Source organism: Ptiloglossa arizonensis, chromosome 5, assembly GCF_051014685.1.
Source record: "Ptiloglossa arizonensis isolate GNS036 chromosome 5, iyPtiAriz1_principal, whole genome shotgun sequence".
In the NCBI taxonomy this organism is placed as follows: domain Eukaryota; kingdom Metazoa; phylum Arthropoda; class Insecta; order Hymenoptera; family Colletidae; genus Ptiloglossa; species Ptiloglossa arizonensis.
The window spans coordinates 19605689-19630956 of record NC_135052.1 but is presented as its reverse complement, the minus strand read 5'-3'; the positions used below and the strand labels follow the sequence as shown (position 1 = coordinate 19630956).

At 44.9% G+C, this 25268-nt stretch overlaps 1 protein-coding gene across 1 annotated transcript in view; it reads right to left on the bottom strand.

Annotated features, from left to right (window-relative positions):
* Positions 1-8560: 8560 nt before the first annotated feature.
* Positions 8561-25268, bottom strand: part of LOC143146661 (LIM/homeobox protein Lhx9) — a 40339-nt gene continuing 23631 nt past the window's right edge. The window contains exons 6-7 of the mRNA XM_076311136.1: positions 14878-15113; positions 8561-12350 (exon numbers count right to left, since the gene is read on the bottom strand). Of these exons, the coding sequence (XP_076167251.1) occupies positions 12096-12350; positions 14878-15113 (491 nt within the window). The 3' untranslated portion in view covers positions 8561-12095. The remainder of the gene's footprint in view (positions 12351-14877; positions 15114-25268) is intronic.

Here is a 25268-nt window from a genome sequence, read left to right as displayed (position 1 = left end):
CTCATTTCGATTCAACGGATACGCTATGATTAGCCGGGACACGGGAACACGGATGACGTTCCCGGTTCGTATTATAGATTTTATCGGCGATCTATCCTTCGTCGGAGAGCTCGTAACGTTCCTTCGGCAGGTGTTCCGCAACCCTCCTTCTTCTTCTCCTCGTCCTCCTCCTCCTCCTCCTTCTCCCTATCTCCTGCCACCACCCTTGGGTCCCATCGGGACTTTTTTACCGCGGTGAAAGCTCGAGCGCGGCCGCCTTTCCGCGCAATTTACCGCGATCACCTGGTCGACACGGGTCGGTCGTTGGTTCGTTGGTTCGTTGGTTCGTTCCCGTCTCTCCTCTCGTAATTCGTTTCTTCTAATTAAAACGCAATTTCTCATTCGGACGGTGGGTACGCACCGCGCCGCGCGACGGATATCAAAGCCGGACGTCTCCGCGGAGCCCTTCTTTTTTCCACCGGGGTATTCGCGACGAGAAAGGGAGGAGGGCTGCGGCAACGAGCCTCGGGCAGGGCCGGGTAGCTCCGTGCAGTCGAGACTACCACCCGAACGAAGAACCCCGTCCACGGGAGTAGTGGTTTTCTTGCCGCGGTCCGTCGTACACGGGTAACGCGTGCCTCTGTCACCCTGTCGGCAGCCATCTGCCGCGTCCCGGTCACCAGCTTCCGGCGAGAACGAGCCGAGGCGAGTCCACTCCCGATCGAGTCGAGTCGAGTCGAGTCGCGTCGAGTCGCGGAGAGTCGCGTCGAGTCGAAGCACCGGGTCGTGGCGAGTCGAGTCGAGTCGAGGCGAGGCGAGGCAATCGAATCGGGTCCGCGTCCGGAGCTTATCGCGGAGCGGAGGCACGGAATAGCGGGCAAGAACCGCAGGAAGAAACGGATACAGAGGACGGGAAGAGGACGGGGTCCCCGTCGGCTATCGGCGGAAGCGTACCATCCAACGCAATGGCGGTAGATGCAACGGTAGCAGCTGGCCGGGGCTGCCCTTCTTGCAGTCAGAAAACGAGTCGCGGTCTCCTCTCTTGCGCCGGGCGTATATAGCGAGCACTGTGTGTTGGCGCTCGTCCGCGCACACGTACACGACCCTCTCCGAACGGAGACAGTCGTGTATATATCGAGTTGGCAAGAGACGATTGCCGGACCCTGGCTGCAAGACCAGCCGCCCCAATAAAAACTCCGCTCCTCGAGGCCCTCTCGTTGTCTCCTCTCGGTCTCTCGTCCTCTTCCTCCACCGGACCGAGCGAAACGGAAAGACGGAAAGTTAGAAAGAGAGAGAGAGATGATCACGGAACGGAGAAGGTGGACGAAAGGAAGGCAGAGAAGATGCCTCCCTTCTTCGACCCACCTCCGTCTCTCCCTCTCTGAGGAACCGGGCGCGGTCCACGTTCCGACGTTTGACAGAACAAAAGACTATCGACCGAACCTGTGAACGCCGTCGAAGGCTTCCTCTTCCCTCGAAAGAGTGGCCTTCTGCTCCCTGCCACCCTCCGTTCCACCTCCTCCGCCATCACCAACGCTCTCTCTCTCTCTCTTTACCCTGCTCGGACGTTTTCGTCCTCCGTTCTGCAGCCCTTTACCCTGGTCGCTCTAGGTGGTCGCGCACGCATGTGCGCTACCGTCGTCGTCGTCGTCGTTGTCGTCTTCGTCGTCCAGGTTGGTTTCTCTCGTCAGGGGTAGGGATCCAGAATCGAGGGGAACCGGGACACGAACGGATGCGTGCACATCCGCGGCCCCGGCGCGTACAAATTACTGAAAATTGGTCCACTTTTTAAGCGAGCGGCCGTCTTCGACACCGGATACCGACCGGCTACCGTTCGAGACGTCTGCCGCGGGTTCGATCTTTTCCACACCGATCCTCTCTCGCCTCTCCTCGGCCTCGTTCTTCTTGCCTGTGCGCGGTCTCCTCCACGGTGATCCGAGAATGCGACGATTTGCGGACAGCTCGCCCCGCCCGCCACCTCTCCGCTCGGTTTTTACGTTTTGCGGAATCATTTCGATGATCGCCGACCAATTGAAATGTAGGGGAACACGGGTTGCGCGCCGCGACTAATTGGGACTCGGAGTCCTCTCTAGGTGGACGTGCTTCTCCTCGGTTGGTTCTTCGTAGAGGGCGTTGAAAAAAAGGGTTCAAGGTTCCCGGAGGGTCTAGCACTCGAACGAGGGGAGTAAAAACCGTTCGGGTAACGCTGCTTTGGAAATTGGTCAGGTGAGAGGTACACTCGTTTCTAAAATCGGTGGTTCGCGTTTCGAGTGTGCATCGCGGTCGTGAAATGTGTCGTTCGGACGCGTGTCAGATAGTGGATTCGTGCTCGAGTTCGAGACCCTCGAGGGAAGGTTACTCGTTTAGCTAGGAGGCCATCTTGAACGCGAACGTTACGTTTGCATTGGGTCGTTCGAAAAGTCATTTCATATTTTTTTTTTTTTTTTGGTGAAAATGAAACTCGAGTTTTTCAAAACTTGTAAACATTTTATCGAATTGTGTATTCTCCCTTTTGGAAAATAAAATTACTTTCCACATTGCAATACTTTGCTAGTCCAGATCAGGCAACTGCAATTCCTCGAGTTTTATTTTTTTTTGAGCAAAGTAGTTCGCCCACAGTAGCGCGCCCTTTCTTATTTTTCCACTTTTGTCGCGTTCAGAAGACGAGAGAAAGATCGAAGGGCAACAAAATGCGCAGCTGTTAACAACAGTTAACAAGCTGTCCCTTGTCTTCGAATGCACGGAGTTTCCTCGAGAAACGAGTCAAACTCGCGGAACCCTTTTGTTTCCATTCCCTCGAGTGTTGCACAACAGCGGACGTTCGAATAATAATATCCAATCTTCGGAGGAAAATCTTTCGTCTGGATGCACGCGAGATCTTACCACAGATCTTTCTCCACCATCGATCTTACCTCGTCCGTAGCACCGAAGAGCGATCGTAGCTTCGCGCTAGGAGTAACTCTTCGGGAACTTCGATCGATTCGATAAGACTCGAAACGCGACAAATACGATCCTGTTGCGTTCTCCAGATATTCTAGACGGTGAATTTTCCAAAAAAAAAACATTCTGGCGACCGAACCGACCGAAATTACCATTTTCTCTCAGTAGCGAGGCGGCGAGCCCGTTCTCAATGGCGTCCGAAAATATTCGCCGTACGCGGGGTTCTCGTTACGGTCGACCTCTTCGTAGCTCGTGACACCCGGACGCCCTCGCGCGCGATTTAACGACGCTTAACTAATTAACGTAAAATTCGATCGGTCATGGAACACGAGAACTCCCCCTCCAGCTTTCTCTACCCATTATCTCTGACTCTCTCTCTCTTTCCGCGGCACGTAGCGTGTAACGGGGGGGACACGGACAACCTGTTACTTGGTCCTCTCTCGGCAACGTAGAACCAGATATCACACCGCTATCTCGGCGCGGTAGCCGGTGTTAAAGGTCGGCCGATTTCCACGGACAAATGAAGTTGGCTCGCCGTTGTAAACACCTGTAAAGGGATTGTGTAACACCGGGTGCAAATTAACCGTGGACCTCCTCCGCTATTTTCGCATTTGCGTGGCCGACGAGCGACTGTCGGTCCACGCGGAAACATAAATTTCGTCCGGCAGAGGTTCCCCGAGCAACGAGACCCGGTAGCCGAGATCGCGACCAACGAGTCGCAAACGGCCGATCTCGATCGTCGATAAAACCGCCCGTAATTCCTACCGTGGAGTGTAGAGGGGGGACGCTTTGTCGCGTCGAGTGGAATCGGGTTAATCGGCGGAAAAGAGGATCGGAGAGACGATTCCGTGGCCCTTTTCGGTCCGCGAGATAAAGCGACGTCGAACGGTCGCGATTCGCGATCGCCGATGAAAGAGGGCGGGAGGAAGGGAGGACCAGATTCTGGAGGCAGCTGTCGTCCTCTGTAAAAGGCAGCGGGAACGACGACCGCTTTTCGAGCAGCCAGAAAATACGCGGAATTCGTGGACGCGTCTCTCGCGACGCTCTCGGGGATCCACCGCAACCGTACGAGGTGTCCCCTCGTTAGGCGTTCGCACATGCGCCTTTACGTGTGCGGCTCCGCTCGCAAATTAGTTGTAAATAGGCCGCGCGACAAAAGAGGCGTAAATTCGGTGCTGCTCGAACGATGACAGCGGTTTGTTCGACGTTTGAATTAATGGTCCTTTTAATGGTTACTGATGTTTAACCGAGCAGCTGTGCGATGCTTATCGGGACCGGGAATCGTCGAAAGTGAAATTTATCGAACGTGCACGAGGATTCTGCGTGAAATGGGGGAAACCTCATCGATACCGGCGCGCAATTTCCTTCGTGTCGTTGCTTTTCCGATAAGCGACTTCGGTTCGTACGTTTCGGGTACGAAACTCAAGACTCGAGATAGTCGATTTCTATCGATAGGAACCAACTCGGTCGACACACCATCGAAGCATTTTTAACTGTTACAACTCTCCGGGTGGTGTCTTTGTAACATTCTCGGTGTGTTAGGTGTCTAAACGCTTTCGTTAGCAAAATTAGGTCAGTTTTGATATATTATTCGTGAGACAATGTATTCGAGTTTCGTGAATTCTACTCGTCTTGAAGATGAAAAGAACCCTATTTACTCGTCGGAGTCAATACTCGAATCACTGTCGAGTGATTCGTAACGTGTAAGAATGTTTGAAAAGTACAAAATTTAACGGTGCGTAGGTGTCGAGTGTACACTCTCGTCTGTGAAAAAATTGCACAGAATGATTCTTAGAACTGGTTAAAATAAATCGACTAAAAAATTCTAGAAGATACCTGATAATATTCAACGAATAGAGGTAGTTGGACTATTCATTGTACAGTAGATAATGGCTGGTAGAAAGTAAGCTCGAACCCAGTTAAGGAAAATGTGAACACTATCGAGTGCATTTTCCTAGGTCGCTGGCCTTATGGAAGCTAACGGAAACGTCTGACCCAGTACGACTCGCAATTCAATTCAGAACCGATCTTTAGGTAGTAAGTACTTAAATAAAAACAAATCACTATTTACTTCGAGAAGTAAATCAAAGGATTTCTCTACGGGGCCTACATTCACTAAGAATTGATCCACGGGCCTTACATTGAGCAAGAATTGACCCACGGGCCCTACGTTCGCTGAGAATTATGATTAAGTAAGAATTGACCGTATTAAAGTTGAGTAAGAATTGACAGTATTAAAGTTGAATAAGAATTGACCCAAGGGCCCTACATTAAGTAAAAATTACTCTACGGACTCTGCATTGGTTAAAGATTGATTCACGGGCCCTACATTGGCTGACAATTAAAGTTAAGTAAGTATTAAAGTAAGAATTTACTCAAGGGCCCTACATTGAGCAATAATTGACTCAAGGGCCCTAAATTGAGCAAGAATTGACTCACGGACCCTACATTGGCTGAAGATTAAAGTCAAGTAACTATTAAACTTGAGTAAGAATTCATCAAAGGGCCCTCCATCGACTAAGAATTGATCCTTGGGCCCTAAATTGATTAAAAATTGCTCCACGGACCCTAAATTGATTAAAAATTGCTCCACGAACCCTACATTAAGTAAAAATTACTCCACGGACTCTACATTGGTTAAAGATTGATCCACGGGCCCTATATTGGCTGAGAATTGAAGTCAAGTAAGTATTAAAGTAAGAATTGACCCAAAGGCCCTACATTGAGCAAGAATTGACTCACGGACCCTACATTGGCTGAAGATTAAAGTCAAGTAACTATAAAACTTGAGTAAGAATTTACCAAAGGGTCCTGCATTGACTAAGAACTAATCCGTGCACTCGTTACACTGACCAACAATCTTACACTCGCTGCCTATACGAAACATTAAAGTTTCGAATCTTTAAAAAACCACCCCGTAGAAATTCCAGCTTCAGTGACACGGTCCGCGTCGCGTTAACCGAATATTCTCATCACCGTACGCGAAGGTTCTTCTTAACTCGCGCAACGAACGGTTCTCTAGCTCCGTGAATCGAAAACCGCGATGCAACCGCGACGCAACCGCGATGCGCACGCGTGCGCGCGTTAACACGGCTGTAAACACGCGGCGCGTCCGCGCTTGCGCACTCGCGTCCGCGTTCGCTCGCTCGCTCGGCCGGCCGGCCGCCCGCTCGCTCGCCGAGGTGATATTCCGACGTCCCCGGGGACGGGTCCGGCCATTGTATCTCCTCGCGCTCATTAAATATTAACGAGAGTCTCAATTTCTTCATTTCGTTGATGAGTCGCCGCGCGCCATCCGAGAACCCGCATATAGATTGAAAATTAACTTATATGAGCGCCGACAAAATATATACGGCGTACGCGGGGCCCCGGCCGTGCAGCGCGCTGCACTTATACGACTTCGGGGCCTACAATTTACACGAGAGATCCCTATGTTGGTATAACCCCTAAGTAGGATACCTTCTTGTTCCTTTTCCGCCGTCTCCCGACCTTCCTTCCCTTCTTCGTCCACCTTCGTCCTCCTCTACGAACCTCGAGACTCTTTTCTCCTCCGTTCTACCTCCACTCCCCCCCTCGCCGCTTGACCACCGTCCAACACCATCCCCTCCACTCGTGCAACCCGCCTCCTACTCACGCACGAACGTGAAATCCTTAAATACCTAATTTGATGCTAATTAGAACTCGCACTTGCTCCGCGACCGGATCTTACCGTGGCTCGCGTGTGGCGGAAACGCACTCGGCCCCAGGTATCGAGAGAACGGTGTAGGGAGGGGGTGGGGGGTGGTGGTCGTAACGCGGTTATTGATATTTCGAGGGAACACAGTTGTCAGGGCCGCTGGAAAACGGGCAGCGAGCACTTATCCGCGCCACGCGAACGATGGTGAACGTAACGCGGGTATAACGCGGTGCGCGCGCAAATAAAATTCGCGTTTCATGGGGGCCGCGATCACAGCCGCCCCGACCCCCCTTCGACTACGAAACTGCGTCTACGGGATAGTTTAAACAACGTACGCGGACTTTAAGGACGTACTAGAACGAAAACGTAGTTCGAGCTGGTACAGTTTATGTTAAGTGAACGTTTCGACCCTTAACGAACATCCTCCTCGGTGTGTGTGTATGTGTGTGTGTGTGTGTGTACGTCTTTCGTGCGTTTTCTTGCGCTCGTACGTTTCTGGATCGAGTAACCGTATTTTTTTCTTTTTTTTTTTTTACACCGAAGAGGATCTCGATCGAGGGTAATTTTTATTGAAAATATTCTCGTTCGAAACGCACGTGTTGTTAGATTTGTTACGAGTAGGAGACGTTGAGGGAATTTTTCAATCTTTACGAAATCGAATCGAGTACATTTTTCATTCGACGAACAATTCTCGGGACAGAATACAATTTTTTAAACAACGTATTATAGGTTTTTTTTCTGGAATACTTTCGTTTAAAATTTCACGCAGCGCAAACTGTAGAACGTGTTTCCCATTCCGTACATCGTGAGCTGTTTTAGCTTCAAGGGCAACGAAGTCAAAGGGTTAACTTGAGCGGTGCATCGAGCCCGGGGACTCGTTTTTGAGCGTGGATCGGGATCTCTTTCTGCTCGTTTCTGGATAGGACCTAATTTGTGAGTCAATCAAGAATGGAGACTGAGCGAGTAGCCTGGGATCGATTCTTTACCTCGTTGCATGATTTTCCAACGATTTGGTCAAGTATTGAACGGTTTGACGTTGGGATTTCTGTTGTTTTAAATGTTACGTTGTTTTGAGTAAACGGAAACAACAAGTTCGCAATGTGTGATCAGTTATTGCGACTGTCGGATATTCAACATGCTCAGTGACCGTAATAATAAAGTGTGAAACGAGAAGAAGAATATAAAATATAAAGCAGAAGTTTGTAAATATATTTTCGCGACTGTTGTTAAATTATCGATAATCATCAACGATTCGATTACATTTGCACGAAACAGCGTTTAGCTTCCAGCAATGTGCGAAGTATTAAAGTAGAAAATTATAGAGAATAAGATGTGCAGCTGGTGATAAATGAAAAATGATTTCCGGTTTGTAATTACGAATATTAGTATCGCCATTAGTTCTATTAACATAGAGAAATATAATAGAATCACAAGGTTCAACGGAGAGCGATTATGTTTGGCAATAATAGCAAATTGTGGTATTGGTTCGTTTAACAGGCTACAAATTGATACAGTGGCTGGTATTATTTTATGTATCTAAATAACACAGAGACAATTACGAGATGGAATAGTGCGGTATTAATAACGATTGAAAAGTGGTCTCGATATTAGCACGTTCAACGGGGATTAAAATTTTAAACGATCGATCGTAGCTTTAAACGGTTGCTTCCGATTGAACTAGAAACTACTAATAACACAGACCGTGTAATGTTTGTTTTACTTTGAAATCTAAAATTTTCGACATTACTCCGAAACGACACATTAATTGGCACATTTTCGACTTTCGAACGAACGAAGCTTTGGATTTTCGAATGTAACGACAAATAACATTCCACTGATCCAAAAATCGAATACTTCGCTGACTAGTGTCTTTTCAGGTTCGAATCGAAATTTTTAATAAAAAAAAAAAATGGAGCAAATAGCCAGAGAATGGGTAACGATGAATAACGAATAGCATTTTCAAAGTCCAGATGTACGTAACTATTTATTATACGATAATAGTCGCACTCGAATGCAGCACATTAATTTATCTATACAGTTTTACATAATTGGTTCACGCATTTTAAGACGCTGACGTACATTAAATCATCTTGCTATGCTACACATGCCTAACATGCGACTGCAGCCACTTTGCCGACTATGCAAACTATTTCCGACTCGGGTTTTCTGTCGCAAAAGTGTGGAAAGAAGTAAAAAAAGAACACGCTGCGAGCGTTGCCGCGTAATTGACGAGATCTTGCTCGCAGGGCAAGTACTAATTGCACGCAAAGTTACCCGATTTAGAATCCTTCCGCGAGGATCCTCCGCAACGTCTCGTCCGCCGCCATCGATAAATATAATTTCTGACACGACGTGTATAAAAATTATAGGTTCTCGACCGATACAGGTAAATTTTCTTCTTTCGATAGTTAGGAATCCTCGTTGCGTTTATTTTCGTGTCAAAAGTGTGTCGATTGTGAATTTCACGCGATGGAGAGTGACGTTATCGTTTTTTTTTTTTCTTTTTTTTTTTACTTTTTTTTTCTCACGCTCGATCCGTGTCCATCGCTTCGTCGTACATCGATCCGCAGTTAAGAAACTTAGTATACCCAAGCCTTCTTTGCAAATATACCGTGCGCGTCGCTTAGATCTGGCTAAAAATTCTGCGAGTTCTCCGCTAATCTTCATTCTCACTAATATACATACCGTGTCGTCAGTGGTCGAATGAGTGTGTTTCGTACCGATCGAATCCAAAGATCGTGAACCCTCGACGTCGTGCAATCGCGAACAGGGAAGGAAAGAAATTTTTATGAACAGTGAACTTCGAACCGATAGCTTCGAATATTTCTCGGTAACCGATAGAGTGAGTTGAATTTAATTTAACTGGTTACGTGTTCTAGTATCTTTTCTCTATCGAATTTATTCATTCGCATTCTCTGGTTTCTCTAGTTTCTTATCGGTCGCAATGTTTTCCATAATAATATCTCAATGTTTCGTAATCGCGTAGAACGTGGATGATTTATCCACACGTACTGGAGTCGCATCGAAATCAACTGACCGCTCAAGGTCAGCGAAGAGCTATCCCCTCTACGTCGTTCTGCTACCCCCACCACCGTATGGTTAACCCCACTGCTCTGTCTCTCGACAGAAATTTGCAGGTACGTGCTCTTTGCATTTCGCACAAAGAAGCAAACTGGAGCGTTCCAAAAGGTAAGAATTATTCTAATCCGATTTTTAATTTTCGTATTGTTTCTTCTTACGATTATTCTCAAAATTCGTTGACGCGTATCTCGACTGTGTTACACTTTCGAAAGCAGAAGATATTTTATTCAATTCCAATCGACACAAATATAATCCGATTTCGATCTCACCCTATCGTCCGAGAGACAAAAGTATTCAATTTTCAAGGTATCGAATTTTCAAGTGGAAATTTTCAAACAAGGATCAGACTTATCGGATATAATTTCGAATAAGTATCAGATTCGTGGCATTAACTTCCACTCTATCGTTTTCCCGAAACACGACCACTTTGGATTCGCGCGGCACCGTAGAAAAAACTCGTTATCTTAGCTACGTTTTTGGCACGAGGAGAGGAACGCCGTCTTGACACACGTCGCTTGTTCGTTCGCTATTCTAGCCGTAAATCGCCGTTCTCGATATCAAAAAGTCTCTATTATTCGGTTTCGGCTAAAAAGGAAGAGAAGCAGCGCGCGAAGTCGGGGCCGCGTGTCGGGAAGGGAAATCGAGGTACCGTAGCGAAGCCTTCGCTGATGACGACCGTAACCGAACAGCGATTTTGCACCGCGATAACAGAGAGACGATTCTTCGCCCAAAAATACGACGAGTACGTGGAATAGTTTTCGTTTTTCGTACGAGATTCACTTTTTACGAAATTAAAAAAATTTCAAAAATATTTCACCGTGTTGCTACCCTCGGTAAAGCTGACGCGAACATTACTGCGATTCGATTGACAAATTGTCGGAAAGTACTCTTTCAAAATTCGCCCTACTCGACTTTGTACGTTGACGATACGAATAAGTTAGTGTACTCATAAATAAGTTTAATAAGTTTAATGTACCAATAAGTTAGTACGTTAAATGAAATTAGGTAAAGCAGTTTCTACAGTGGAAACTTCTTTCTCTGAACCCTCTTTAGGAAATATTCTTGATATAAGAATATTCGAACGATAAGAGATAAATATGAATGTTAAAAATCTTGTACAAATATCTCCGTAACACGATAGTAATAAATCTTTCTCGAGAAGAAGTGCTCGACCAAAACAAACCCTATTCCACCTTCTCGCTTCGTTTCGTTCCAAAGAATCACCCTGTCGCTAATTACAACTCTCCGCGTTCTTGGATGATCGTCACAGTCGGCAACAGGATCGAGCCGAATCGAAACGGCACGAAAATGGCCCGCGATGGTAGAAAACGGTTCGCAACGTAGCCCGATCGTCGACGAACGATACAACCGTGCTACACGACGACGTTTCGAGGTTTGGTCGTTAATATCTTCGGGCGAGGAACACCGCGCGACAATTTTTCCAATCGGACGCGACCGTTTCGATAACATCGCGAATGGTACCTCGTTCTCCGCACGCGTACTCGGCTCGCGCTCTCGCTAGCGAGATAACCTATCGCCTAGTACCTTTGGTAATTCGGATGTGCATGGAACTATGATTATTATCACTGATTACTTAAACATAATCCGTCGTTCGAACGTTGTCGATCGTCGCCGACGCCTGCTCGATCGGGTCGCGATCCCTGACGGCTTCCTGGTGAGAATTTTGAACGCGCGATCGGATCTCGATGGCGTTCGTTTTCGTTGCGCCGGTATACCGGTCCCTCGCGTGGTAAACCGATCGATTGAGCGATCGTTCGCGCTCGTTGCTCGAAATAATGCACGTGATCGATGAACGCTCGTTTGTTCCTGTTAAGTGTGATTGACGTTTCGTACTGAGAAATGGTAATTGAAACGCGATCGTCGAGACCCCGGTTCGATGGTGGTTGAAACGAACGCGATAACCGCGAGGATCGTACAAGCGTGCACGGGGAAATGGTTCGCGTACCGGCGGAATTCACGGGCATCCTCTGGTCGTTCGGTAGCGCTCTCAACTTTCCGGAGAGATTCCGAATCGATGGTGTCGCGGGCATCTCGGAACTCTGCAATTACTCACCAGGAAGGACGTCAACGGTTCGGCGAATCCCATACGCCAAAAATCCACGATCGTCCTCCCGTGCTGTTCAGGAGAGAAGCCCCGTCGGATCCGTATAAAAACACCGAGTCTCCCCCGTTCTCACCGATGCTATACAAAACGGAGTCCAAACGCGTTTCTCCGGCGATCTCGAGCTCGGAAATAGAAAATAGGAGCGAAAGAAAACCGAACGGATCCCGGACGAGCGTGTTTCCCCCCTGAAAGACAGCTCGTCGAGGCTCGATCCCAAAGGAGGGACGCGGCGATCCCTCATCCAAGATGGCTGGAAAGGCTGCTGTAGCTGTCTTCCTCCATCTCAAGCCGTCGTCAGTAAAGATCGGAGAACGAGACCTGAGAGGAAACGCCGGAATGTAGGTGATGAAGAGCGTGGAGCTCCTCCATCGAGGTCGACGGCATGCTGTTGCTGTCCCCTAGGATGCTGGCCGCCGGTCCCACGTTCGGTGAACCGCCCGTGCTCGAGGGCACCGGTGTTCCGGGACACCCCACGTTGCCGGACGCCGTGTTGCCCTCCTGCCTCATCATGTTCCGTCGCCATTTCGCACGGGCGTTTTGGAACCAGACCTGGATAAACGAGAAACGTCACGTTCAGAGTCCGTACCGATCCCTCCTCGCGGGAATAGTCAATCATTGTGGAGTTCTAGTGACCTTAGAAGTTGAGTCTTGAGCTCGGATAAGTTAAACCGGGATGGAGGAGTAAACTATTGTGTAGTAACTTGAATTATAGCTTAGATAGTTTAAATTGAGATACAGGGTTTATGGAACTTTGATAATTCGATATTTCGAAAATGGTGAACCATTGTGGAGTCCTAGTGATTTTCGATCGAAGTTGAGTCTTGAGCTCGGATAAGTTAAACCGAGATGGAGGAGTAAACTATTGTGTAGTAACTTGAATTATAGCTTAGATAGTTTGAACCGAGATACAGGGTTTATGGAATTTTTATAATTCGATATTTAGAAAATGGTAAACCATTGTGGAAACCTAGTGACCTTCGATCGAAGTTGAGTCTTGAGCTCGGATAAGTTAAACCGGGATGGAGGAGTAAACTAGTGTGTAGTAGCTCGAATTGTAGCTTAGATAATTTAAATTGAGATACAGGGTTTATGGAACTTTGATAATTCGATATTTCGAGAATAGTGAACCATTGTGGAGTCCTAGTGATTTTCGATCGAAGTTGAGTCTTGAGCTCGGATAAGTTAAACCGAGATGGAGGAGTAAACTAGTGTGTAGTAACTTGAATTATAGCTTAGATAGTTTAAATTGAGATACAGGGTTTATGGAACTTTGATAATTCGATATTTCGAAAATGGTGAACCATTGTGGAGTCCTAGTGACCTTCGATCGAAGTTGAGTCTTGAGCTCGGGTAAGTTAAATCGAGATGCAGGGTTTATGGAATTTTGATAATTCAATATTCCGAGAATAGTGAACTATTGTGGAGTCCTAGTGACCTTCGATCGAAATTGAGTCTTGAGCTCAGATAATTTAAATTGAGATGCAGGGTTTACGAAACTTTGATAATTATAGTAAACTATTGTATAGTAATTTGAATTCTAGCTTAGATAATTTAAACTGAAATTCAGGATTTATGGAACTTTGATAATTCAATATTCTAAGAATGGTGAACCATTGTGGAGACCTAGTGACCTTCGATCGAAATTGAGTCTTGAGCTCGGATAACTTAAATCGAGATGCAGGGTTTACGAAGCTTTGATAATTACAGTAAACTATTGTATAGTAATTTGAATTCTAGCTCAGATAATTTAAATCGAGATACAGAGTTTATGGAACTTTGATAATTCAATATTCCGAGAATAGTGAACTATTGTGGAGTCCTAATGACTTTCGATCGAAGTAGAGTCCCGAGCTCAGATAATTTACGAAACTTTGATAATTATAGTAAACTATTGCATAGTAACTTGAATTCTAGTGATGGTCAATTCAAATAGGAAAAGAATAGTGAATTATTCTCTCGAATAATTAAAACCACGATGCACTGATCAATCGAGTACAAACGTTGGCTATTTGAAAAGAAACTTTGTGTTTGCCCATTGCATATATTTACTAGTGGAAGTGTTGAGAGAAATACGTATTCATCATACGCCATCTACAGAGTGATTCTTAAATACGTTTTAGAACTTCTAATAGTTCGAGGCGGAATTTTTCAAACTTCTAAAATCGATCGTCCATTCGTATCACAAGACAAGGACTAATCGATCGCGAGTATTGGCTACTTCTTGAACTTCGTACAGGTTGATTCGTGAAATCATTTTGTAACTGGAAGTCAGTCTAATTTACATTCCCACGAATATCGGGTAAATGACTTCATTATTTGTCAGCGAGAGTCGATAAGATTAGAATTAGAAACGAAAAGTGAAATTTCTTAAATAGATCATCGATTTAAACGACCAAACTGGGACTAATTAATTGTACGCGTTGGCTACTACATCAATGATAGATTTAACCCTTTGCACTCGAAGCGTTTTTGCTACCTGAAACTGGCGCCTCGATGAAATCTTTTAAATCGCAAAATTAATGTGGAATGGAATATTTTTATTTCAATACTCGACATACATACGTTTACATCTTAAAAGAGTGTAATACCTAATTTTCAATTTGAATTTCAAGTCACAAAATTTTCCCGAATTGAAAGAAGTACACTGAATCGAGTGGCGATCGAGGGTCTCCTCTCGAGTTCAAATGGTTAAACCTTGTTCTCGCGTATTTGGTGCATTCGATGGTAGGAGTATCGGGACGAAGACACGTTTGACTCATTTAACTTAACTTTATACAGGACGATTCGCAAGTGCACGACCGTAGTCAAGACGGTATACGTACCAGTGAAAGATCAATCTTGTCAAGTGGTCACGATTTTGTGCTCATTTCGAAGATGAACCTTTCGTATAAAAATTCGCTATAAATATATCGTTATTGGTTCGTATCTCGCAAAATATCTCGCGTTCGCGTCGCGAGAGAAGAAACAGTCCCGCTAATTATTATTCTTGGTGTATTACCACTCGTTTCGACGCAACGTCACGTCAAAGTCGGCTCGAGTGGGGCGCAAGAAATCGAAAACGAAATTTATGTCCCACCTGAAGCACCCTCTTCGAAAGTCCCGTCTTTTGCGCCAGTTGCTTGAGGTCCTTCGCGTCGGGGTTCTGATTTATAGCAAAATAATTCTTCATCGTTCGCAACTGATGATGCTTGAAGCTCGTTCTCATGCGCTTGGTTCGTTGGCTCTGGTGCACGGGGCCCGGTGACCCGACAGACGCGTCGTACGCTGCCAGAGATTCCATGGACGAAGACAGTTCGGTAGGATGGAGTAGTTCTGCAAGAAAATGGCCTTTACCGAATACTTCTACACTGTTCAACCGTTCGTGTAACTTGAATGCGTTGAGGTCGATTTGCGGACGTTACTTTTCAAGGGAAAAATAAACCGAAGAATCGCCCTCGCGTTTCGCGGAAATCATAGAAATCGTTGTCACGATAAACTTGAATTTTGAAACAAGCAGACCCTTTTCGCAGTCGCTCGAGAATCAGAGATCTCTTCGACACGTTCAGAAGTGTCTCTAAAGTGCAGAGCAGAATATCTATAATAACCGTAACGCCTATTCTTCAATCACGGAAAGGGAAATAAACAAGGAAAAGTTTCGAGAATTGAAACACTCGCGAAGATTCATGCTACAAGAATGGACTTGTGAAAAGTACTTGTAAATAAGAAAAGAAAATTCGTAATTTCACAAACTATCGATTACATCCTCAATGAGACCGCTGAAAAAAAAGTCAGAATATTAAACTGAAACTGCAATAAAAGACAGATTATTTCCTTCGGTCGTTGTTCAGGAATTGAGGTGTTCCTGATCTAGGTCCAGTGTGCGAAAGAAGATCAGTTTACAAGTACAAAGTATTCTTCTAACCACCCACTAGACGCGAACACTTGGAAACCTCCGATACATTGAATTCTAAATAGGGATCAAATTTTGTCTTTTGGTCCTCGTGCGATTGTTCAAAGACAATTCCGTATTCGGAGCACCTAAGGATATCGCACTGGGACGGAATAGTGTGTATCACGGCACGTTCGATACCATTACGTAATCATAATCGTGAGCACGACTCGCCCGGAGCTGGAATCGGGGCAACGAGAATCACGGGTTATAATTGACGATCTCGTTTAATTAATCGAGGCGTCGAGGGCAAGGTGAGGGCAAGAAGAGACCGTGAACGCACCGTAGTACGTAAGTTTAATCTTCGTGGAACATCTTCGACAGGACCACGGCAGGGTTTGTCGAAAGAGGTTAAAAGAGCTAGCGCGTGTATGGAGTCCATACGGCGCGGGCTTTCGCGTACCTATTACAAAGATTTCTTAATCTGATCGGCCGGCAGGACGCGCGAAAGGAGCCCGGCCGTGTCTGTAAAAAGACGAGACAGCAGACAGAGAAAAAAAAGGCAGGCGTCGATCGTACGATACACGGAAGGCTCGATGGTAAATGAGAGGATTCCTCTCCGATCGTTGCTGAATGCTTGTGATCCATCAATCGATACTAGGCGACTATCTAGCCTTCGTATCGGCCGATTTGTTCTTCTGTTTGGTAACAATCGCGGGGCAACATTCTCACAGGGACCAGTCGCGTCCGTTCGAAAGAAAAAAAAGAAACGAACACCTCGATGGCATTTTCTTTCTCGTAATTGTTCGACGTGTTCATCGGTGTGTGGCTCGATTACGCTGAAATCGGTGAAGTTTAATACACTTTTGTGACTCGTAGCCGGGGATCGGAGAGCTTTCGAGATTCGCGCTTCGTCGACCGTAATGCGTAGATTGTGCTCGACGAGCAAGCTTCGAGATCAATTTTTCATCCTTCGTTTTTCCTATTCGATTGTAGAAACGAAAAATGCGCAACGCGCGTTCCGCGAGAATCTTTCAGTTTTCTTTAATTGGCTGCATTTACGAACCATCGATCGACGGTACTGGACGATTATTCTTTGTATTTTGTATCATTTTTTTTTATTGTTATTATTGTTGAACGAGACGGAAAATTCGATCGATGGAAAAAGTCTTGGTTGAAAATAGCGATGGAAGACTGCTTAACGAGCTGTTACAACGGACTCGTTACGATGTACGTATTAGAAGATGCGAAGATTGTTTAAAAGATGACGGCATGCTGCAGAAATAATTTATCCGACGACCGTATGCACAGGTTGGTCAACGTACTACGACGATGCAATTGTGCATACCGAAGATGGCTTGCAATGATAGTGGAAGAGGGTGGAAGCTCTCGATACTCGGTGTACGAGGATCATGTGGACATCACCGTTTACCATCTAGGTTCAATGGACACTTCCTGTTGTTTTTTTTTTTGTTTTGTATATCTAAGTCATTTCACGAATAAATTACGAGGAAAAAGAATACAAAGACAGTAAGGAAGAACTTCGTTACAAACTTTAAAAGAGTAGTAAGTAGTCCAAGAATCTTTCAATAGATAAAACGGTAACTTTTGTATTTGTTTTTCTTACAGTGAGTCTAAAAAATGTGGAGTCGATCTTAACGATAAAGTAAACATTATTCAAGAGATACGTAGGTACTTTAAATTCTCGACTTAATTTTCGAAGCGTACTACAAAGTATTCGAAGTGTGCAAAATTCGGGAGGACACGCTCGAAAATACGCAAAATGTGCATATAAGTCTCTTTTCGTCTCATAGTCTTCTACTTCTTTTTTCCACTTAGAAAAAAATAGTAAAATTCCAGATCTCGTCAAACGTATCGGAGAAAACGTGTCCCACGTGCCAAAATCGACCTACAAAATGTAATGGTGGGTGGTTCAAAAAGTAATTTCGTTTTCCAAAATGGAGAATATATAATTTAATAAAATGTTTATACGCTTTAAATAAATTGTGTTTCGTTATCACCAAAAAAAAAAAAAACGAAATGACTGTCTGAACAACCCAATAGGTTGTTGAATAAGTTTTGTCGTTCGATAAAACATATCGATCAACCTAGTACTATACTCTTCGATAAGTTTCATCGAACGACAAAACTTATTAAACAACCTAGCGTGAAACGTTCATTAACGAAGCAACGATGTCCCAAAAGCGACGATATTAATCTGAAATTAATCGAATACGAGTAACCGTGCATTCGAAAGTTTCGACACGACGATACGAAGAAGTAAAAAAAAAAGAGTAGTTAAAAAAAAATGAAAAAAGCGATTGAAAATAAAAAAGAACGAGGTTCAAACGTTGTCCTGTATCCAACGAAATGCCCACCACGCCCGTTACCGGCGAATTACCAACGACCGAATCGCTCGTTCGAGAGCAGTTGCAATTTTTCTCGGCGTCGATCCGTCCACGCCCTGTTACGCTCGAAAAGGCCGAAAGACCGCAAGATCCCGTGCTTCGTCATCCACGTATCCCGAACGTCAACGGAATTAAAAGCTTCGACACCTGTCATACTACTTTTCCCAACAGTCGTTCTCGTCTCTTCCGAGTTAAAAGCGACCTGTTTCGCCGAGACTACCCATTCCAGCCTACCGAAAACGACCAACACGGTAAAAACTCCTATTGTCGCCTCGCGATGGACATCGACAGCGCTCTCGAACCGGCCGCAAACGGACCGATCGCTCCGGGTACCCGGTGTCAGCCCCCCGCGCCTGCGCCTGCGCGTGCGCGAGCGAGCGAGCGAGCGAGCGAACGAGCGAGCGCGAACTCGAACGAGCGAGCGCGAACGAACGCGAGCGGCCTCGCCGCAGCGAAACGGGAACCACCGTGCGGAGGGCCGGTCGTCGAGCGAATTTCCGCGCACGTAACCACGCGGAGGCCAGCTCTCCCCGCCTGGATAAAGGAGTAGGCATCGGGACGACATCGGTGCAACCGTTCAGTGCCGTTGCAAGTTGCAGTTGTTGCGCGCCGCCGGAGCGAAGGAACGCATCCAATAAATAAGACGACGAGGGTAACCATTGAATTCAATCGGGAGAAGGAACGGGTTCCAGCGACGTTCGCGGACAGCCGCGCCGGACCACGCCGGGAGCACCCGGAGGGGCGAGGGGGAAGTCCACCCAGAAGTAAATCCCCGAGCACGTATCCGCCATTACTGTTTATTGTCCCGAACTTCCATTCCCTGCGGACGACGGGCTGGCTCCGGCTCGCGATCCAGAAAAGAGAAGAACCGCTTTCGCGGACGGCCACACCGCCGCTGGAATTCGTTACCCTCGACGGGGTGAACGACACGGATTTTTGTTTCCAGACCACGCGTGGAAAACACTCCAATATACGCCCAGAGACTTACGAGGGATTAGCTTCTACACCGGTCATCCCGTAGCCACGAGAACTTTGAATGATTCGCGATCGAGAACGAGGCGTATCGTTCTTTTAGAGACTCGTCGGTGGATTAAGGAGATTCGGTCACGTTTAGAGCCTTGGGTGGATCTTTGTTGTTATTCTTGGCAAATTAGGCCGATTCGAGTCTTTTTAGAAATCTTGGGTGGATCAATGTTGTTATTTTTTATAAATTAGGCCGATTCGATTCGTTTTAGAAATCTTGGGTGGATCAATGTTGTTACTTTTGATGAATTGGGCCGATTCGATTCTTTGTAGGAGTCTTGGGTAGATCATTGATGTTATTTTTGATGAATTAGGGCGATTCGATCCTTTTTAGGAGTCTTGGATGGATCAATGTTGTTATTTTTTACGAATCAGGCCGATTCGATTATTATTAGAAATCTTGGGTGCATCGTTGTTAATTTTGATGAATTAGCCCGATTCGATTCTTTTTAGATATCTTGGATGGATTAATGTTATTTTTTATGAATTAGGCCGATTAGATTCTTTTTAAGAGACTTGTATGGATCGTTGTTGTTATTCTTTGCGAATTAGACCGATTCGATTCTTTTTAAGAATCTTGGGTGACTCGTTGTTATTCTTTGTGAATTAGAGCGATTCAATCCTTTTTAGGAGTCTTGGTTGTTATTCGTGGTGAATTAGGGCGATTCGATTCTTTTTATATATCTTAGATGGATCAATGTTGTTATTTTTTATAAATTAGGCCGATTCGATTCTTTTTAGGAGTCTTGGGTGGATCTTTGCTGTTATACTTCGTGAATCAGGGCGATTCGATTCTTTTCAGAAATCTTGGGTGGATCGATTATTGAATAGGTATTTCCTCCGTTCGAGAAAAGATCGAAGGTCGATGTTACGTTTGATAAGAGTGAATTTTTGTTTCGTCGAAGAGTTCGGTCACTCGGAATCGTGAAATATGAGGAACTGTTGCGAGGTGTAATCAAGAGAACCGGGTTGAAACTGAGAAAGGGGATAGTCGGTTGAGCTGGTTTCGGGCTGGAATCTCGTACAGTCGAGAGGAATTATATCAAGTCGAACCGCGGTATCGAGTTGTCCCAGAGAGATGTAGGCAAAAGTATTGCATCGGAGGTTCGCTGGAGGCGATGCTTTTTCGAATACGATCAATGGTTAATAGAGACAGATGTCGGAGCGTTGAATCGCGTAAGATTACTTTTAGCGACAGATTCGACGCAGTTGAAGAAATCGACAATTTCTTGGGTGGTTCTTTCTTGTTATTCTTTGTGAATTAGGGCGATTCGATTCTTTTTAGAAATCTTGGGTGGATCAATGTTGTTATCTTTTATGAATTAGACCGATTCGATTCTCGAAACTGAGAAAGGGGACAGTCGTGTTTCAATTGCTTGTAAAAGTACATTCGATTTTACATTCCTCTGCGTCTGAATATTATTTACCCAGAAAAATCATCAGTTGATAGACCCAATTTGGGAACACGACGTCGTCGACCAATCGAGCAGAACTGCATTTGCTCCATTTGCATCCCCCAGATGTAAAGTATTATTACACCTCGCTTTCGTAATGAAAAAAACTATGAAAATTATTAAAAGAAACCTCAACGATTACTAAGAATTTCTAGAATTTACGAAACTTCAAACGCCCCATTTTGTTCGGTGCCTCTGGGCAAACGTCTATATTCGCTCGTGCACAGATTTCGCAACGAGACTCGAGGAAATGAAAAAAAAAAAAAAAAATGATAAAAAGTTCGACTCATCTACGATGCAGAGAAACTTTCTTATATTTCATTAAATGTATCGGAATATCCTATCTAGTTGCTTAACCTACTTCTCTCTAATTTGTTCGTGCATACCACAAATGCTCCAATCGCTACTTCGATCTCTCTCTCTCTCTCTCTCTCACACAGCTGTTCCAAATTTCACGGAATAAAGATAGCGCGAATAACAGAAGTAAGGACAACGCAGAAGTTTTCACAGTTGCCTATTATTCTGAATTTATGCGAGCAAATCTGCGAGTCACCGCACGTTCCGTGGAATCGTTCGCTTCTTTTAAACCGCTGGTGCTCGTTGTTGTCTCAACCATTTCCTATAATTCTTCCTTTCCCACCCCTTTTTTCTCTTTCTTCTCCGTCTCTTCCACTCGCACTTAACAGCATTTTATCGTCTTCCCTATCCTTGAGTTACGTTCATAAGTCCAGGGTTAGCTTCCGAAGCGGCAATTGCTGGACCTCGTTCTTTCACCGTGGTCTAGCCACTTATTTTATTTCTTTTATTCTTCCACTTGCTTTTATTTTATATTCTCTCAGGGTGCTGTGGAATCGTAATGAAAAATCGCCACCATCTTCTTTGACGCGATATCGACGTAATATTCCACGCGACTTGGTCCCAATGATCAAATATTGTTCACCGACTTGCAACAATTTTAATCTTTCCATCGTGAACACCTACTCTAGAATTAATCGAATCGAATCGTTGAAAAGCTTTCGTTTGGACGCAAGAGCATGCAAGTGTTCAATTTTCAAACAATCAAAAGTACCATCGCCCTTACTGAAAAAATCTGTTACTGTTAACGAAAATCAGATTCTAAATAAAAACGATCGTTCTTTTAACTACCTTTGGTTATTTTCGCGATACGAAAAATACACGGATAAGAAAAATTTGACAACAGTAACAATCCTTTTTACAATTCGCCTATTAGTATTATCAGGCGCGATAGTTGTTACAATACCTACGAAACAAAATTCGACTGTTGCGACCCTATCGAAACTCGTTCGTACTGAAAGCTAAAAATTTCGTTCGTACTCAGGACCGAAATGGTTAAAAAACTGATTTCTCGTACCTTCCCAAAAATTCATCGGAAATTGTTTCCCGTTGATCGTAGGGCCCTCTTCCTCGATCTCTTTTCCCACAGAAACTAAAAAGTCCAGCGAACCGGAGAGTCGGGGAACGCGCGCAATCAACGTCCAATACCCAAAAGGATCATTTCCCTAGAACTCAGGACCGAAATGGTTAAAAAACATGATTTCTCGTAGCTTCCCAAAAATGTTTTCGAACTATTTCCCGTTGATCGTAGAGCCCTCTTCCTCGATCTCTTTTCCCACAGAAACTAAAAAGTCCAGCGAACCGGAGAGTCGGGGAACGCGCGCAATCAACGTCCAATACCCAAAAGGATCATTTCCCTAGAACTCAGGACCGAAATGGTTAAAAAAAATGATTTCTCGTAGCTTCCCAAAAATTTTTTCGAACTATTTCCCGTTGATCGTAGAGCCCTCTTCCTCGATCTCTTTTCCCACAGAAACTAAAAAGTCCAGCGAACCGGAGAGTCGGGGAACGCGCGCAATCAACGTCCAATTCCCAAAAGGATCGCTTTCCCTAGAACCAGCTCTATCAATAAACGCAACCGAGGCCCCTGCGAAAGGAATACGCAAGTTTTTTCACCAAACTGGCCTGGTTCCCAAGCGTAGTCGCCGTGTCGCCGCCGCGAGGACGACGGGGGGAGTCAGGGAGCGAAATGGGGAGTTACGAGTAGGTGGAGGTAGGAACGGTGGAGGGATTTGGTGGTTCAAGAATGAGATTACAATTTGTCAGGTCCGGGCTAGAGGCCGAAATCACGCGGATGGCACGGTCGGTCCGAGGCAACGAGGGACGTCCGCCCGGCAAGAAACTCGCGCAGGCGGCATTATAGTGTTCCGCCGGCCATTCTGCTGGCAGCGGCCACGTATTGGCCACGGCAGCATTCTTTTCCGGCCAGATCGGCCAATCGATGCATCTCGCCACCGATACCCATCTGTCACTGTCCACCGGGGCCTAGCCTTTTCTCCGCTCGTCGAGCGCGCCTCTGAAGGACGGGACGCGTCCAGCGAAATTGCCGGGATCGCCGCGGTCCAAACGCTCTTCCGGGGATGAACAAATTATACACGATTTTTCCATTCTCAGCGTAGTCGAACCGAACGATTATCATCGGCTGGAAAACCGTGCGGCGACGCTGAGAAAATTTTATACGACGACGAGGGGTCAGCTCTGGTGCGCGATTTTTCAGAAACGCCATTTTTATTTTAATGTCGTATTTTAATGTACGGTGTACGAATATTAACGGAGATATTGTCAACGAACGATATCGATTTTTCCATTCTCAGCGACTTCGAATCGAACGATTATCATCGGCTGGAAAACCGTACGGCGACGCTGAGAAAATTTCATAAGGAGACGCGGGTTAGGTCTGGTGCGCGATTTTCAAGAGACGCCATTTTTATTTCAATGTCGCGCAAGTGTCGTTACGGTGTGAGATTATTAACGGGGATATTGTCAACGAACGATATCGATTTTTCCATTCTCAGCGACTTCGAATCGAACGATTATCATCGGCTGGAAAACCGTGCGGCGACGCTCAGAAAATTTTATACGGCGACGAGGGGTCAGCTCTGGTGCGCAATTTTTAAGAGACGCCATTTTTATTTTAATGTCGTATTTTAATGTACGGTGTACGAATATTAACGGGGATATTGTCAACGAATGATATCGATTACTCGTTTTATGAATTTTTGACTCGTGTTTTACGTAATTGTCAGTTTTGAGGTTAGGTCGATACGGGTGGATATCGTGGTGATTTCAATGTGCGATTTGTAAGTACGACTGGTCTTTTGAATAGTGTAGAATAGTAAATACACCATTGAAGTATGGAATATTTATCTTGTTTTGTTAGAGGAATTGTTGGACGTGGAAAACTAAGGCGAACTTGCACTTTATCGATAGTAGAGATTAATAAGAACACTTCGTTTTGTATTATTAAGTTGTTCGGAGAGTCGTTTCGTTTTCCAAAATGAAGAATATATAATTGAATAAAATCTAAAAAAATCGTGTTTCATTTTCATAAAAAAAAAATGAAACGACTTTCCGAACAACCCGATATATTCAAGTCTGGCACAACGAAGACGTTACTGTTATTGTTATTGTTACTACAGTGGGTGAAAACTGAAGATACAATTTCGTTATATGTAATTGGAATTGGAGACAATTTTTCTCGGTTTTAGATTATTTCAACCAAGAGTTAAAATAAAGACAAGCAAGACGGCTTTCGCACGTAAGGTGCGGACTAATTGGTAGAATTAATCGATACTTATGGTATCTTAAATCATAAACAGTTTATACGATAGCTCGTACATCCAAGTCCCTTATGATGGCAAATAGTTCCTCCGTAGTATCCAATATTTTCCGAAATCGATTTTCCTCTGACATAATTTCGAATATTGAAAGTTAAGGGTAGTTGCTCACTCCATAACTCTGATTAAACAGATTTTGAAAAACAAGAGGAAGAATAGTGCAAATTCCACCCCTCTGTTCCTAATCGATGTCCTCGACTATTTCCAGACCGAGAATAAGTTCCTTGCAATTCCTGACTCTCAAAATTGGGATAGAATCTCCCACACAACTCACATGGATTTTGAACACACGAGAAGAAAAACTAAAAATTCAACCCCTCTGTTCCTAATCGATGTCCTCGACTATTTCCAGACCGAGAATAAGTTCCTTGCAATTCTTGCCTCTAAAAATTTCGATAGAATCTCCCACGCAACTCACATGGAGTAGATTTTGAATACAAGGGAAGAAAAACTGGAAATTCAACCCCTCGGTTCGTAATCGATGTCCTCGACTATTTCCAGACCGAGAATAAGTTCCTTGCAATTCTTGCCTCTAAAAATTTCGATAGAATCTCCCACACAACTCACATGGAGTAGATTTTGAACACACGAGAAGAAAAACTAAAAATTCAACCCCTCTGTTCCTAATCGATGTCCTCGACCATTTCCAGACCGAGAATATAATACGTTCTTCGCAATTCCAGGCTCTAAAAATTTCGATAGAATCTCCCACGCAACTCACATGGAGTAGATTTTGAACACACGAGAAGAAAAACTAAAAATTCAACCCCTCTGTTCCTAATCGATGTCCTCGACCATTTCCAGACCGAGAATATAATACGTTCTTCGCAATTCCAGGCTCTAAAAATTTCGATAGAATCTCCCACGCAACTCACATGGAGTAGATTTTGAACACACGAGAAGAAAAACTAAAAATTCAACCCCTCTGTTCCTAATCGATGTCCTCGACTATTTCCAGACCGAGAATAAGTTCCTTGCAATTCTTGCCTCTAAAAATTTCGATAGAATCTCCCACGCAACTC